The sequence below is a fragment of the Panulirus ornatus genome, chromosome 68 (genome assembly GCF_036320965.1).
Source record: "Panulirus ornatus isolate Po-2019 chromosome 68, ASM3632096v1, whole genome shotgun sequence".
Taxonomy (NCBI): domain Eukaryota; kingdom Metazoa; phylum Arthropoda; class Malacostraca; order Decapoda; family Palinuridae; genus Panulirus; species Panulirus ornatus.
Window position 1 is genome coordinate 18,453,581 of NC_092291.1, and position 17,726 is coordinate 18,471,306.

The 17,726-nt window shown below is 42.0% G+C and overlaps 2 protein-coding genes across 3 annotated transcripts in view; both read right to left on the minus strand.

The window, feature by feature from the left end:
* LOC139747303 (store-operated calcium entry regulator STIMATE-like) overlaps positions 1-4,910 on the minus strand; it is a 36,348-nt gene extending 31,438 nt beyond the window's left edge. The window contains exons 1-4 of one of the 2 annotated variants that reach the window (XR_011712370.1): positions 4,721-4,910; positions 2,255-2,518; positions 1,443-1,587; positions 823-944 (exon numbers count right to left, since the gene is read on the minus strand). Coding sequence is in view for 1 of the 2 variants with exons in the window: in XM_071659446.1 (XP_071515547.1) it covers positions 823-944; positions 1,443-1,587; positions 2,255-2,414 (427 nt within the window). In the remaining variant the exon portion in view is untranslated. The remainder of the gene's footprint in view (positions 1-822; positions 945-1,442; positions 1,588-2,254; positions 2,519-4,720) is intronic. The other variant, XM_071659446.1, reaches the window with a different exon arrangement.
* Positions 4,911-5,876: 966 nt separating this feature from the next.
* Positions 5,877-17,726, minus strand: part of LOC139747400 (uncharacterized) — a 30,839-nt gene continuing 18,989 nt past the window's right edge. The window contains 2 exon segments of the mRNA XM_071659708.1: positions 5,877-7,108; positions 16,263-17,726. Coding sequence (XP_071515809.1) covers positions 6,743-7,108; positions 16,263-17,726 — 1,830 coding nt within the window. The 3' untranslated portion in view covers positions 5,877-6,742.

Sequence of the window (17,726 nt, forward strand, 5' to 3'; positions counted from 1 at the left end):
TCTTCAAAAAAAACATGGGAGGAAGTACAAAGCTGTCTGAAATCCATCTCTGGGAAAGAGGGAATTATATATAAAACTAAACATGCATCTCCCACTTTTCTACATATACATTTTGCCCTTAATTTCGAACCAATAAGATCATGGTTACATCTGACAAAAGCTTTTATGAAATCTGCGTGCATGAAATCAACCCTTTTTCTTTCTAAAGATAATAATAAAACTCATAGAAATACTGTGAAGCTTCTTGGATAAACCATGAAAAATTTTGTGGGGCCTAAATGTGGAAAGGGAGCTGTGGTTTCAGTGCATTACACATGACAGCTAGAGACTGAGTGGGAACGAGTGTGGCTTTTGTTGTCTTTTCCTAGCACTACCTCGAGCACACACAGGGGGAGGGCGGTGCCATTTCACGTGTGGTGGGGTGGCGACGGGAATGGATGAGGGCAGCAAGTAAGAATATGTACAAGTGTATATATGTGGGCAGCAAGTATGAATATGTACATGTGTATATATGCATATGTCTGTGTATGTATATGTATGTATACGTTGAAATGTATAGGTAAGTATATGTGCAAATGTGGGCTTGTATGTATATACATGTGTATGTGGGTGAATTGGGCCATTCTTTCATCTGTTTCCTTGTGCTACCTCACTAATGCAGGAGACTGACAAAGTATAATAAACAAAATGAAGAAATACTGTAACCTATTTTACTGATGAAGCAGAAATCATTACACTCACTGGCTGTATAAGTAATCTATGGCTAACACTGCAAGAATAATGAAGCATATTATATGCTAACTACTTTAACAGCATGCTCACCATATTCCCCAAAGATAATGGTAGGCATGCCCTGCTTCTGGCCAATATATATACTGAGCCGGATTCCAACCCATATGATGACCAAACCAAGTGTGGAATCAAGTAAGAAGCTGATAATGTACCTGCGAATAAAAAGACATTTGATGATTTTTAACCATCTGCATAAAAGCCATCTTCACAATAAAAGTGTAAAGTTATCACAATAAAAAGTTTTCAAAAAGTAGTGTGTCACATGCCAAAACATAAAATTGTTAAAAACTTCAACTTAACTATTGATCAACCTATGTATTTTGGATCCCAACTCCATTCCCAATTCTTGGGGGTGGATGAGATACGATCGCTCAAAATCATTCACGAACATAATTAGTCATGTCCCTACTTCCTCTGTAACTAATAACACACACACACCTTATTCTCTTAACGAAAGTTTCTCACAGCTTCTAACAACTTTCCTTCCACACCATATAATCACAACACCTTCCACAAAGCATCTCCAATAACCCTATCATGTGCTTTCTCTAGATATACATAAAGACCTTCTCTAAATACATATAAATATAAAAAGATTAATTATTTCTTAAGTGATCTAGTACGACTACATACAGCACAGTTTGACTTACCATGTACAGGGATCCCCCTTGAATGCTTCTGAGAGAAAGACATTACAGAAGTGGACAACCATAGCTCCTAAACCTTGCTTAGATGTGTCATAAAACCATACAAGCCATGACCTTCGATGCTTCTTGGGCTCACAGAATCGCTTTACTGTAACAAAATATAAATTTTCTTACATTCATTCCACAAGAATCAATAAAACTTCAAAGTTGTAACTACTGGATAACCATTTCATCTAAAATTTCATAATGAATACTTAAGTAATGGCTTTGCTAAAAAAAAAAAAAAGTTGCTCATGGTGTTAAAAAAGTGTATGCAAACAGTCAATTATAAAAAGTGAGAGAAAGGTAGAATATGAAAAAAACCCACAATTCTAAAAGCTGTGAAGTTCACAAACCCATGGTTCAGTGCATTCCAAATTATTACCAACATGACAAATGAGCTTTCATGGTTGGCTAATCTGTTTATTGCATACCACCATAATCCAAGCCATGACTTAAGTCATTCTTACAGACTGAAAGTGTGGCAGTAAAGCTCCAACACTCTTCTCAGTTACTTGAGAAATTTTCAAAAATTTGCATTCATATTCAATATTTACGACAATGATCAAATAATAATATTCAGAACCTGCATTAGGTATGCAAAGCACCTTTATCTTATTTTCAGACAACAATCTGTGGCCAGTATTTCTAAAATCCATGCAATACTTGGTTTCAAAGGATTACACGTTTTTGATATTCTTTAGTAACTGAGATTCTGTTACACTGTAACACATACTTCCACAGCACAAACAAACAATAGATACTTTTTTACTCACATATCAGGAGTCCAAAAGCCAAAGTAGCCAGCAAAACTTGCACAAACCAGCCATAACTATCTGTGAGGGCATCTTTCCCACAGACCATAGCATCAACAGTACTGTTGATCAGGGGGGCAGCCACATCACCACTTGATTGAATGGAAACTTCACTTGACATAGTTGGGCTCAGCTACTAAGAAAAGTTAGATTACTTTGTTTTTTCTTTGGCTAAAGCTAATCTTTTCTTGAGCAATTTCAGTTGGGTTACAAGATTTTTTTCACCTGAAAATGGGAAAAATACTGAAAAAGATCCTAGTTATCAAACATATATATATATATATATATATATATATATATATATATATATATATATATATATATATATAGGCTATCATATAACAAGATATATAAATATAGCGAACAGGCAGGAGTTGGGGCCAGACACCCTTGCCGCCTTGAGGTGTTACCATCCAAAGGTATTAAAAGAAGAAAGAGGCAAGCAAAGAGTGTTCATCCTACCAGGTTCATGCTGGGGTATGTGAATGAGCATGGGTGAAAACCATGATAAGAGGGAAGAAATAGGTCATTCGTTGAGATAGAGGAAGTGAAACTCAGCTCAAGCGGAGAGAATACTTGATGGGTAGTCTGGGGTGCGTGGGAGAGTCTGAGCAAAGGAGGGGCCAGTAATTCTGATGAAGGAAGATTTCTGGTGGTGTTAAAGAATCTAAGAAAGTGAATTTCAGATCGATGTCAGTGAGAATGAAAGTCGATTATGAAAAGTACATGACTACTAATGCTTATGCACCTAATAATAAAAGAAGTAAAGAAAAGAGACAAGCCTTTTGAGAAGATGTGTGAGTTCTTCAGCAATTTTGATGCAAAAGATCAAGTCTTAGTTGTGGGAGGTTTGAATACAAGAGTGGGTTATGTGGCAGTTGAGGGAATAATTGGGGGAGGGTTGAGGTAACACACTTGAAGAAAATAGTGAAACTCTTGTTTTGTGCCAAAAAAGGAGCATGAATATGTGGGTGAAGGGAGTTGCAAGTCATTGGATGCTACTGTGTTATGAACTAATTGACAAGCATGCAACAGATAGACTGTTGCATTTTCTCTGATATAAATAAGCTTAATTAAAACCAACTATCTAACACTAACACTGACCAACATAATACAATGCACAAAATTGTGCTCTGCAAGTTTTACTGAATTTCTTGAACACTTTACTTAGCACTGCAAACAAAATCACTGAATGTCAAAAGTTAACAGCTATGCATAGCTGAACTACACTTTAACAACTAACTTAACCTAACTTTTTTACAGTAACTTTTGCAGTGGATTAGCTCTAACTCTAACGAACCTCTCAATATGATTTTCATTTACCAATAAGTTAAAACTGCCATATCACAGTAATGAACTACCCAACGATACACCCATTCAATTTCACAATCCTAGGTACAGTGTTTACGTGCCCATAAAGTTAGAGTATCAACCCAACCCTGCCACTCTATTTCTTTATGGAATTAGATAAAAGATGAATCACCACATTCGTTACACTGAACCAAAGTAACAGACTCGTGAATCATGATTTGGTGCATCTTTTCCTATATCAGTATCTAAAGTGACAACATAAAAGACTTGTGATTTATGATTTGGTGCATCTTTTTCTATGACAGTATGTATGTGAAACCAATAAGGGATAAGAGGAGAACGGAAATTGTGGCGGTGTTCACTGTAGAAGCAAAAGGAACATCTACTGAAATCAACAGATCAAAAAATAAATCCCCTTGTAGTCAAGACTTACATTTTCAGTGTTGTGGTCAAAATATCCGAATCACACCCACAACTGAGCACCTAGCAATACAAGTAAAGAAATATGATACACATGACAGCCGGTGGCTCAGCCCTCCAGATTAAAATTGCAATATTTAAACTGAAAACTCAGCTGCTACGGCGAAGTTCAATGATGACACCATAGATATCGTTGCTTTCTACGTTTCTTGTAAATATAAGTTAATCAAAACCAACATTATTTCCTGGCTTTCAATGCCCTCCCTACCATTACATTTAACGAAATACTATAATGGCTCCAACTCACGCAGCATCATTTCAACTCATTATATGGAATGTTCTGATACCAGTTTCGACCACTTCCTTATTGAAATAGACTGGCGGGGCTGAACTTAATCCTCAAACTTACTCATCGTCCATCATAAACGTCTGCACACTCCATGTCATACATAATGAAAACCAGAAACCCGATCATATATACGAAGCAATGTAATACACAAGGTATCTTGCTTTCCGTACAACAATAAATGACCCTGACTGGACAATCCCACAAAGCCCCTCACAGAAAATCTTACTTAAAACACTTCTGAACTAAACGTCTATGTAAGACACAAGACTTCAGTCACCCTAATGACACCATATAAAATTCACATGATTAACAATAACATAGTTGACAAGAGAACATTATATACTCACGTCATGTTGAGCTTCTTCTTCTGTCACCTCCTACAACTTTCCACGGCCAATTTTCTCTCCGGATTGTCAGTCAGACTCTTGACTTCTGTTCATTGAAATTCTCGGATCCTTTGATAAAACAACTAAAGATTCACGTAGTAACAGCCAACTAAATTCTGCAATATTGTAAAATCTCTCTGATTTATATGACATTATACAATCCTACTCTAACTTGGTATATATTGGTTCCATATGAAACACATCCAATAATTTGGTCAAGGTTTCGGATGCAGTGTATTTGTGTTGCGTCCCGCCATCTATTGAGGAAAAAAGCAACTACTGGTCCTTGATCACCACCCGTGCTGACGGCCAGGCGTGGACATGACCCCGCACTCACCATCCGGATAAACCATGATTAAAAGAGGCAAGAACTATAATGCTTCTACCAATTCCTTTATCATTGGTATCCCATGATATGACTTCAGTGTATTTCTTCAGCTTTACGAAATAACGTCATAAAGCAAGTTAAACAGCTATTGATACTACATAATAGATATTTTGAGTGAAAGAATGCAAAGAAATATCAAGTACCCGACGAAACTATTTGTTCAGTCAATAAGGAATATAAGTAAAGTACAAAATACCAGTAGTTTTCTCTTCCGGGTATTACGAAAACAGACCTTGTGTTACGAAACGGTCATCTACTTCCGGTACCTAGAGGCCATATACACAGTAGGAGTGTTGTATGTGGTCTCACAACCATTCTTGACACTTAAGTTAACTTTTAAAGATTTCTCTGTTGCTAGATCTAGTTAGAAGACGGCCTCAAAAATCTAGACAGTTGAGAAGAACAGCCCAACCAACCATAGCCCATTTTTTTTCAGGATTCATTGTCATCCATATCTTACATTTCTAGTACAGATCATGGATTCAGTAAAGTAATGAAACTGTGGACCAAGCATAAACCCCAAGGAAGGATGACCATACCTATATAGTTGCAATGCAAATTGAACATCGCATGGCAGTTCAAGAACAGGAACTTGCGGGAAAAACCACTTTCTATAAGTTTTACCTAATTCATATATATATATATATATATATATATATATATATATATATATATATATATATATATATATATATATATATTCAGTTAGGTTAGAAGAAAACGTGACTCTATGACTGATAGGTTTATTTGACATGGACTCGGTACCACATGGAACTTCATAAATACATATATGTTTTGCCATGTAGCCGTCAAGCAGGAAGAGTGTCATGAACAAAAGATCCCTTAACAAACGTAATGCAGCGTGCCATATCCTCCTCGTCCTAACACACGTCACACCGTATCCATTCCATGTCACCCGATCATTTCTGAATGACATCCCAAATTGCTCTGTGACGCTACACTCGCTCGAACCTGCCCTACATAAACCTAGCTAGAATTATCACTTAAGAATCACAGATGTCACGTTAACACAATTGCGGCAACACAGCAGGGGAGTGCTTGTCAAGACGACGATAAACTGGCTCCCACACGGGTACTGGAACTGGACATTTTGGATGTAAACTCTTAACAATGCAGTTCTAAGTAAATATACTTTCTTGTGTAATATTCTTCCTTTAGTGTGAGGTACAGCTTATCATGGATGAAGAGCAGAATAAACACTATCAATTTCATTCACTATTGTCTTGTATCGACTGTTTCGTAAGGAGAAATAACTAAAATCATCTCAAATACGGATGATGTAAAAACAAATAATAACAAGGAGAAAGTGTGGTGATTGGAATGCACTCCATACTCTCACATATTCATGATGAAACTACTTCTTAGATCTAATATTTCCAGTGTCCAACACCCTGTTTAAAGAGATAATATTGTACGACACAAATGACAATCACAAAAGAATAAATGACTTCGAAAAAGTGCAGGAATTTGAACCAACGTTTGCCCTCACCACTGCATCGAGTTCTTGCAAAACTGTTCCAGAAGTTATGCCTTTCTTTGAGTTCCTCTAAATATATTCGTTATCGACCTTTGTCTTATTTCTTATTTGCATCATCGTAGGTGCGACAGTTAACATACATACAGTCACAGAAGAGGAATGGCCACGAGCGCCGTAATTTGGAACTCTTTTGTTTACACTTAGTGGGAGGCGGTGCCGAAGGCACGGAGGAGCTCGTTCCTCCTGACGTGGTGCTGAAGGAGGATGTGGCAGAAGGGGGTCTCATCGCTGCTCCCGCCTTAGTGAGTGACTTGGTGCCATCCATCAGAGTTACGCTCTTGGGCGGTCTTGGGGGCGGGGGAGGGTGGCTCCTTCGTCGGCGGGGAGGCTTCGGAGGCCCGAAAATCGCCTCCAGTTCCCGTCGCTTCATTGAGGCGGTCCTGCCCATCACCACCGTCAGAGGCTGTCAAGCAAGTACAGAACCGTGAATAAGATCATGTTACAGCAATTCTTCAAGTCTTTAAAGTGACACTTACACAGACCGAATAATTCTTTTATGCTAATAAAACACAGGCAAACAAGGAATTCTTTAGGGAATACAGCACAGAAAATAAGGCGATAAAGCGACTAACTTTTACAGGTACGATAGAATTAATATCATTAACATGATCGGACACACATGTTGGGAATCACCTGTCCAAACGAAGTCGACGACCTTAATAATTTTAAAGATGGTAACGACGATAGTGTTGTTGATGTCCGTATGACGATGGTGTTCATATTGATGACAATGATGTCGATGATGGTAAAGTTAAAATACAAAGTGACCGTTCCGAAAACTGACAAATGTTCTTTATAAGGTTAACATCATAAAGTTAACCACTACTTGAAAAGCTTAATGTATCAAACTATATTCATCGTATATAATACTACTACTATTACTAATAATAATAATAATAATAAAGAACTGAGAAAGAGAAAGCTTAACCCACATTATCCTGACATAACCCGGACTTTGAGAGAGTGCATTACACTAAACAATGTAAACGTTAGCCCCTGGGGAATATAACGTGAACCGTAATGAAACAACAGAAACACAGAAATACGACGAGCGTTTGCAGGTTTGAATGACTAGGGCAGACGACTGAAGATCTTGGAAAAAAAATATCCCAAACTTTTTGAGAGTAATTCAGAATGCGAGGAAATTATGGCTGTAGGAAAACGAGGGAATATTAAAGCTGTTGGAAAGTAAGCTAAATTATGATGGAAATAAATAAATTCAAGAACTGTTAAATCTGGGAGCGACACTGACTATAGAGCATCAGTATGTGGTGTGTTTGTGGGTGGGAGATGACCAGAAAGGGGTAAAGGGCTACTGTAGGTATCCCCTCGCGGGTTACCGACCGAGCCAGACTGCCATCTCTTGGCACGCGATGCGTGTTACAATTTTATCCAAAATGTTGCCTCGCTACCATGTGTGCCGTGGCCACAAGGGTGATATGAGGAACACGTGTCCTTGCTGTGTCATGTTTTGCTGTCACCATGACTATTTTCTAATCACCAGAACTTGTATTTCTGAGCACCAAGATCGTAAAAGAGTAACAAAATCCTGTCATCAAACTGTCACCAGTACGTCGTTGGGGGAACGTACTTACCTCCAGGACATGATCTGCTTCCTAGCACACGTCTGGCAATCCCCGGAGTGACGACGGAGGGACTCGCATTGTATCATGTTCTTTCTGCCTCATCGTCTACAGTTCTTTGGGTGTATCTTATCCAGCCCCTCGCTGCTTCACCAGCTCACGTCAGCAGTGTGTCTCATGTGTTGATATGTGATGCGTTACTTGTACTGTACCGGGGAGGGAGTTCTACACTCGAGGAGGGCCCCATCTCTTAAACTTCCTCTAATATTAATCACACAACTTTTTCAAACTTCCGGATGCTTTCACCATTCACAATTTCAAACATTCTTTGTGTTTCATTAATTCATTACTCTTTATAGTACAGAAGTACTTCTTTACATCTTTTCTATAAAGTTTCTTGGTTAATTTCATGTTATGTCCTCGGGTGGTTGTTGGTTTAAAAACCTAAAAGGCTGTGATTAAGTCACCCTTACTCTTCTCTCCTTCAAAATAGATATACTTATGACTTCTAACCTCACAATATGAGTCGATTCTCTTTATCGTTGTACCATCCTCGCTGTGTGCCTCTGAACCCTTCCCTCTTCGTGCTTTGTTGAAGTACAGTAAACAAACATGACAGGCATGTTCTAGTTTTGGCCAAATATACTGTATGAACAGTGTGCTGAAACTCCCCACCCCCCTCTCCATAAACTTGAATGTCATTAAAATATTTTCCAGCAGACAGTTTGCCTCCTTTGAACTTCTCCTGAAGTGAGGTCTCTGGTGTAAGATTTGATACTGTTCATAATGAGACCCACTTTTATCATATCCCATCCCCATTATTTTATATCTATTCGGGTTGAATTTCATCAGCCCATGTGACACAACATCTTTGCAGTTTGTGTAGGTCCCACTATGAACTGATGGAGAGGGTGAAGGGTCCTAACTCTTAGTCTAAGTTCAAGGATTCGTGCCCTCGTACTTAAGGGAAAGTACCATTGTACATAATGGTCGTGTCGCCGTGTTCAAGGTCGCACCGTGGTGCTAAGGGGTCGTTCCGTCTCTTCTACAACGGGGCAGCTGTGGTAACAAGCAGAATGCCAACGTGTCACACCCAGCTCACATCGTAACGAGAACATCCGCCCTGCTCCACGATACCATCTTAAGTGCCATAATGACGCCCCTGGGAGCACAACACCTTCACCCAGGTGGACTGACGACCCAACGAGACTCCTTAAACACACCGGAACGACCCTGTGAGCACAAAAATTGCGACCCCTTGAGAACAAAGGAACCACCACTGAGCAGTATGGTACGGCCCTTGAGTACGGGGCCCTTCGGTAAGATGCCTTGGATTTTGACCTGATCCTCATGGGTGAGGGGTCAAAGGCCCAGGACATCTTACCCAAGGGTCGTGTCGTAGTACTCAAGGGGCACACCATCTCGCTCAAGGGTTTAACCATTTGTGAACGACAATCTGACCCTAACTGTTAACGAGGCAAAGTATCTGTCGGTTAGTATGTAAGAACCACATTTGAAAAATTCTTGGAGAAGGAAAACGTCCAGTAAATATTCGCAATGTACAGTAAACCAATCAGAGTCCGACCCATGATAATGAGACACACCCAGTACAATGACTCGACCCAAATAGCAAGATGGCAACCTAGTTAGTACAATTATATAACTACTAGAGTACGATATTTTGAACCTTGAATGGCGATAACAGCTTAACCCGCCGAGGATGATTATATAATTTAGAGTACAACGACTGACATAGCCAATAGTACCATGACTTGAAAATCCCACGAGTACGATGACTTTATACCTATCAATACAACGATTTATCTGAGCGTACGATAACATCCATTTGAATACGATAAAAAACAGCGATTTATCTTGAGCGTACGATAACATCCATTTGACTTCGATAAAAAACAGCGATTCATTTTGAGCATACGATAACATGCATTTGAATACGATGAAAAACAGCGATTTATCTTGAGCGTACGATAACATCCATTTGAGTACGATGAAAAACAGCGATTTACCTTGAGCGTACGATAACATCCATTTGAGTACGATGAAAACCTTATGAGTACGACAGCCTACCTTACTCCCCTCCCCCGCCAATAGGAACATTTAATTACCGAACCGAATGCTTTTCGACATCTCTTAAAAGGTATGTTTACTTGGGAGACAAAATGAACTACGTAACTCTCAAACTTTAGGTTTAAGCCATTTTTCAGATACATTTGTTCGCGTAAAGATACGTCAGTTTACAAAAAGAAAAAAAAAAATCAAAATATTCATGATATATAATGGGTAGTGAATACCTAAAGTGACTTTAAGAGCCGATAAAACAGCAGTATCATTGAGGACAAAACCATGAAACGTTAGAGAACACCAGAGATACGTTTACATACAGATATAATATGCTAAATTACCAGCTCTAAGCAGGACTTCCCTGTTGGGGAACCAGGTGTCCGTGCTGTCACTTATAACACATCCTGGGTAGGATGGTGGGCATGACCCCAGCGATTGATAGGCTACGACCGAAAGACCAACAAATATTTTGCTTTCAAAACATCCTAGTGTTTTTGTTTACACCACCTCATTGACTATGGATGGTGACGTAAATATCAGCTGTGTGTGTGTGTGTGTGTGTGTGTGTGTGTGTGTGTGTCTATACCTTCGTTTACATTGAGTATAATTATTTCCTTTGTGTCTTTACATTATCACCCGGTTACATCGTCTGGGATGATACTTCGTCGGTGATTTAAACCTGTCCAACGCCCACCACCATCCCTCTATATAGGGAGGTTTACCGAGTAACGAGGAGACAACCAGAGAGAGAGAGAGAGAGAGAGAGAGAGAGAGCAGCGCCCGGTGATCACTTTTATATAACAAGCGGTGTTGTCGGGCAAGGATGGAACGTGACTGTACACCGCAATCATTGTTGTTGCAGCGGCGCGCGCAGCAGCTACTGCCGCTGTCTTTCCCCTGAGCCCCATTCCTTGAAACAGACTCGGGTTATCATCTCTTCCCTTATGTTAAGGACTGGCAGGACTTTCTTATAAAAAAAAAAAGGTGGCACGAATTAAACCTATTTATACGCCAGGTCAACAACTATATATATGGCTTCTACAACGTCCTTCGCACGTGTATTTATCCCCAAGACACAACAACGTCTCCTGTGTAACCTGACTCAAATACATGCCTAAGGTCACTCACTGACGCTCAACCGTCCTTTGAGTCAAAGAGATTGAGGTACCTTTAATGTCACATATGTACCCTAGGTAACTAAACAGGTACTGGAGACATATAACCTATCAGGCAATCTTAGCTCCAGGTGAAACCCGAAGAACACAACCTCGACTGCAATGTTGTTATATATATATATATATATATATATATATATATATATATATATATATATATATATATATATATATATATATATGCCAGTAATATTAGGTTAAGTAACTTTGGCAAGGCATGCCAACGAAGTCTGTCAAATGCTGTGTGTGACTACGTCCAATCTGTGGTCACGTATTGTTTCACTGATAACGGATATAGTAAAACATGTCAGCGTCAATGGATATATTCAAGCATGTTTGCTGAAAGGAAGCAGCTCTCTTAACGTAAGCTTGGCTAATGACTGCCGCAAATTTGCCTTGGAGAAGCAATGTTTTGCCAGAGAAAAAACAGACTGAGTAGATGGAAGTACAGGAATATATATATATATATATATATATATATATATATATATATATATATATATATATATATATATATATACATACTGTACACTGAAGCGACACACATCACTCGACACTTGAAGCACCGACGTCGCCTCTTGCCCATTACCTTCGTACCCGGGAGTCGCTGAGGTACTGTGTCTCCACTTATCGACACACGACCAACAGCTACTACTCCGGCAGGTGTGATGGCAACGTTGAAATGCTCCCGAGACATTCGTCTCAACGATAGGCTATCCAACCACCTTGCGGTTTAGCGCTCGCCTCGCTTCGTCCAACCATTGTTACCAATACTACCAAGACGATTTGTACGCCAGCCTCTCTCACCTACCATACGCAGCACAGCGCCATTCTTAATAATCCTCTCGAGGCATTTTTTTTTCTCTCCGTTCACAATGCACAACCTTCCGCCGATTCACCTCTCGAATCATTGGAAACGAATGCTTAAGAGTCCGCTGTACGTACGGTTCATCCACACATAAATCATTCTGGTCGCAATTCATGCGTGTTTTGCACTCACAAGCACAATGTTACAGCTGTAAGGTTTAGTCTGTGATGCCAAACATGCGTTATCATCATCATCTTCTACGCCCACAGAAAACGGGGTGTCTACAGAAAACGATCATAACATTGTGTTAGCCAGGGAAGACTTGTAAGGTCAAGGTTTTGAGTTTGTAATCTCGTTATGTGTATTGTACCTGGGTTAGTCTTGACAGGGATGTGTTGCATTCCAAACTACGAGTGTGTGTGTGTGTGTGTGTGTGTGTAGCCATGACCTACTCATCTGACCCTTTAAAGAATGAGCTATGTTGTAACTTTAATCTGTATGTTATCATCTTTGATGTTCCTTTTTTTTTCTTTTTGCTCAAGTACATTATTACATCCTCCAATGGACATTATAGATTTATACTGCGCGCTTCAGAGTCAGTGGACGGACAGAGGCTGGCTCTTTAAATAGGTTACTGTAATCACTTGGGTTTGGCTGGGTGGGACGGAGGCCTACTGTCATCTGCCAAGGGGGGTAGGGGGTTCTTTAAAGTCGTCAACGTCAAGCTACACCTACCAACCGAAACGTCTTCATCCCCTTCGTCAGGATATGCACACACACTGTGTGTACATCTCCCTCCCCTTCGTCAGGATATACACACACACCGTGTGTACATCTTCATCCCCTTCGTCAGGATATACACACTCTGTGTGTACATCTTCATCCCCTTCGTCAGGATATACACAAACTCTGTGTGTACATCTCCCTCCCCTTCGTCAGGATATACACACACTCTGTGTGTACATCTTCATCCCCTTCGTCAGGATATACACACACTCTGTGTGTGTACGTCATCCTCGTAGACCCGCGTCTGTGTGGCTGTCTTCCTCATCCTCATGCCCCTTGTGTTGTGGAGAACCTTGCTCCTGAACTATTAATACTAGTGTTCTTGCTAATCCACGTCCATCCCAATGTACTTAGTGTCCCGTTCGGTAACGTCCTTGGCCTAGAGTGGGAATGTGTGGCGGTGTCCAGTGTAATCTCCCTGTGTCGCTCTTTGGGAGGACTGTGGCAAAACCCCTCGGGGCCTCAATGAACAACCCAGCCAATGGAAAACGTCAGAGATAAGTTAGTATAGTCCCCCCCCTCTCTCTCTCTCTCTCTCTCTCTCTCTCTCTCTCTCTCTCTCTCTCTCTCTCACGTGCAAGAAACTTCGGGCAACGTTCCTTCTGCACACCCAGCAAACGGAAGGGTAAAGGAATACAAAACGAGGGGCAGATGGCGGTGAAATATTCAAGAAAACGGGAGTCAAGAAGAAATGTAGAAAATGGGACACACAGGAAAAAGAGAGAAAAAAAATGGAATCTTAGTAATAAGGGTTCGCTAAGATAAATGTTTAACAATACAGTGGCTAACTAAAGAGATAATTATCCATTACAAAAGAAGTCAGCTGAACTTGGTGACAAAACGAGCAAGTGTAGAAGAGAAAACTAACAAAATCTAACTAGGAAAAACCAGGAAAAAAAAAATGCTTAGCAAAACAAGAGTACAGAAGTGGTGCAGGCAACATAACACACTTGGGATTTCACCTTTACGGCAAACCAGGCAAATAATAGAAAAAAAAAAATGTGGCAAAAATGATCAAAACATTATTAAGAGGATTTAAGGAGTCACGCGACTAGCACATCTGTCCTATGAAGAAAACGGGAAGAGTCGCTAACAAGAGCGCGGGCCAAGCAGAAAACTTACGGTGGAATGAGGGTGTCAGAGAAGGATGCAAGAGTGTTTGTCCGACACAGATGTCTGTGGAATAAAAAAAAAAAAAATAACACTCAATCATGCATAGGCTTCTGGTGAGGGAGGAGCAAACATTGCTAACATAAATGTCGACACTCGTGAACGTCCGTAGCAAAACATTGCTAACATTAGCTCTAACACATCCATGGGCGTCCGCAGTAGACAATGCTAACAACTGATTTCGAACATTTGGGAGGTTTGGTTCAGAATTATGGCTGCAGACGCCTATGTTTAAGCTTTGCACACACACACACACACAGTGGCAGTTATGGTGAGAGCTTGATACAGTGGCATGTGTGATGTGAACCTATTACACAGTGGCAGTTGTGAAGTGAGCTTAGTACACAGTGGGAGTTGTGGTGTGAGCTTAGTACACAGTGGGAGTTGTGAAGTGAGCTTAGTACACAGTGGGAGTTGTGAAGTGAGCTTAGTACACAGTGGGAGTTGTGAAGTGAGCTAAGTACACAGTGGCAGTTGTGGTGGGAGCTTAGTACACAGTGGGAGTTGTAGTGTGAGCTTAGGACACAGTGGGAGTTGTGAAGTGAGCTTAGTACACAGTGGTAGTTGTGGTGTGAGCTTAGTACACAGTGGCAGTTGTGGTGTGAGCTTACAGCACGGTAAAGTTAGTGGCGCGGGGTAATAACACGAACTTCTGCGACCTCGTCTTGCTCAATGGCAGCGCCTACAGTGTTGGTCGTTGTTTTGGTCTTAACCTTGTGTTTGTGTCCTGCTTTTACCCTACAGTAGCGTCCGTGCCCTTGGCTTACCCTAAAGTTTGCGTCCTGGGCTTACCCAACAAGAGAGGGCGTGTGGAGTGGGCTTTCCCTACAGTAGTAAATGTGACTGTCTCTTCCAACTTCCGCGCGGCAACTCCATCACCTCGAGGGACTCTCTTTCATTCTCGGCAAAATTCTTCCTCTAACTCATTACAGGAGGTGGCCCTGAGGTCAACCCTACCTCTCCTCACCATCACACTCATTACTCTGTCAGTTGTGACGTAACTGGTGATTATGCCGAGCCTCTAGCGGATGCCAGGGGCCACTGCCGTCGCCTTTACCACACCCTTACTCTCATCCCCTGACACAGTTATGGTACACTGATGGTGTAGAGGGCTTCCTTATCCCGCTTCTGTTCTATATATCTTGCCTCTCTCCTCCGGCTCATCTCATTCTCTGCTTCTTCACTTCATTACTTATTTCTAGGACACTCCTGGTTATGACTTCCATATATGAGTGTGTATGCAAGTGTGTTTAAGCTACTGTTTATAAACAGAGAAGTTCAAAGAATCTAAGATGCTCAGAGACACCAGCTTCATTGAAAACAAATGAATAACTACATCAGTTAGAGTCAGCTGGTCCAACTTAGTGCTTCAGATCATAGAGTCCTGTTCTCTCGACACTATTTTGTTTTATTTTTTTGTGGACTCCACATCCCCCTGTATACTTGCCCACAAACTTAACCCCGACTCATCGATCGCAAGATAAATATAAAGATTACCAGCAGACATCCCAGTTTATGAAAGTCCATCCCTTTCTGTCTACACTATGCCCACGATTCCTCACCTTGGTTTATATACACGATCTACTAGCCATTACGCCAGCTGGGAACTGACGGTCGCTCAAGAGTACAGAGTGCAAGTAGAAAATGAGGCAAATCTATTCGGAGGCATTAACGTGGCGGGAGTAGCAGCACTCCAGCCTGCACACTGTCATATTACAACAGATACACATACACACACACATACCATGACCTGATGTAAGCACTGCGACAGCTCGGGGACTAATCTGGGGCTAAGCCTAAGAACAAAAGCTAACTGTGTCGAGCTCATTAGGTATTTGCATGAACAGCATTTAAATGGGACAGAACTTCCAGGTTATAATACACGTACAGGGGATGACTCAACTCTGCACAAAAGGAATTAGAAGTTAAAGAACCCCAAAAACGTGGACTTACCGCGCCGTTAGCTCCACTCTTGAGAGCCGTCTCCTTCACCACCTCTGGAATTTCGTATCTTTCCTCAACTTCCGCTGCCGATGGGGTTTTGACAGCTTCTGGGGTTCTGACTGCTTCCTTGGGGGGTTCAGGAACCTCGTATCTGTCCGCTTCTGAAGGGGCGTTGTAGGGCTCTGCGGTCTTGTCCTTCGCCTGCTTCTTCGAGGCTGGCAGAGGTGGGGGAGGAGGTCTTGGAGGGGGTGCCAGGGAGGTGTCTGGGATTTCATATCTCTCTTCCGACACGGAACTCTGGAGTGAGTGTTTCCCTGAAACCGGTTCATGGGTGTACGATCCTGAGGCCTCCGATGGGACTGGCGTTAACGACTTCAGTATCGCCTTGGGCGGCAACAATGGTGGCGGCTGGACGGTCTCCGGAGAGGTGGATGGTTTGGGTTGCGTAGCGGTAGACTGTCCTGATGTAGATGGTGCCGATGTCGACGCAGGTTCTGGAGCATCAATTTGTGCCAGCGTCATAAGATGCGTTGCCTTCGGCGGTATCGGTGGCGCTACATCTCTGACATCTCCGTCGTTACCTTCAGTTTTACAAGCAACAGAATCCGGCATCGCCTTCGCACCGGTTGTGGCTGCTGGCATAAGCGGAGCGACTGTGACGGGTGAGGACCGTGGTGAGGAATGGGGCGTTTCAGGAGGGGAAGTGTGAGGGGTTTCTGGTGGGGAGGTGTGGGGGGTTTCTGGTGGGGACGTTGGTGGGGAGTCGGGTGGAGGACCTGGGGGTGGTGGAGGAGGACAATCAGGAGGGAGGTCAGAATCGTCTGTGGTGGAGGCAATACGCGTTCCTCTCCGCAATGAAGCAGTCTGTCGCATGGTTGACAGGGACGCCGAAGGCGCTTCCTGAGTCTCGTTCTGGGTCGGCTGTGGCAACTTCTGCATCAGATGTTTGGCTCTAGCGTACCGAACTTCGTTGGCGTCCATATAAGGAATGTCGTCCAGGATTGACAACGGGGCCTTCGGCGGGAGAACTGGTGGTGGGGTCTCAGCTGTCGGAGTACTGACGGGAGTTTCCTTGGTCACGCCAACTTCGGTCTTTGGAGGGGGTGGCGGTGGCGTCTTTGGATGTGGAGGAGATATTTGTTGCTGAGCTGCCCTGCTGAGTTTGGGTGTCATCTGTCTCACTTCCCCTGTCGTGCAGACTTTAGTATCGTCTTTGTTAAGGGCAGAGACACTGGGTTCTTTCGCCTTGTCTTTGTTATCGGCGCCTCTATCTGGTGATACATTACCTTCCTGCTCCGGTTGCATGTTCTTTATCTGGTGATTCTCTACAGTCATATCCTTCTGATCGGTATTAGGTGGACTGGACACGTCAGCTTTTATTCTCTTCTCTCCGTCATCAGCCTGCAAGGTCTGTTTCATATGTACTGTTGAGACCAGCGGTGACTTCGCCGTTTTGCTGAGCACCAGCCGCTG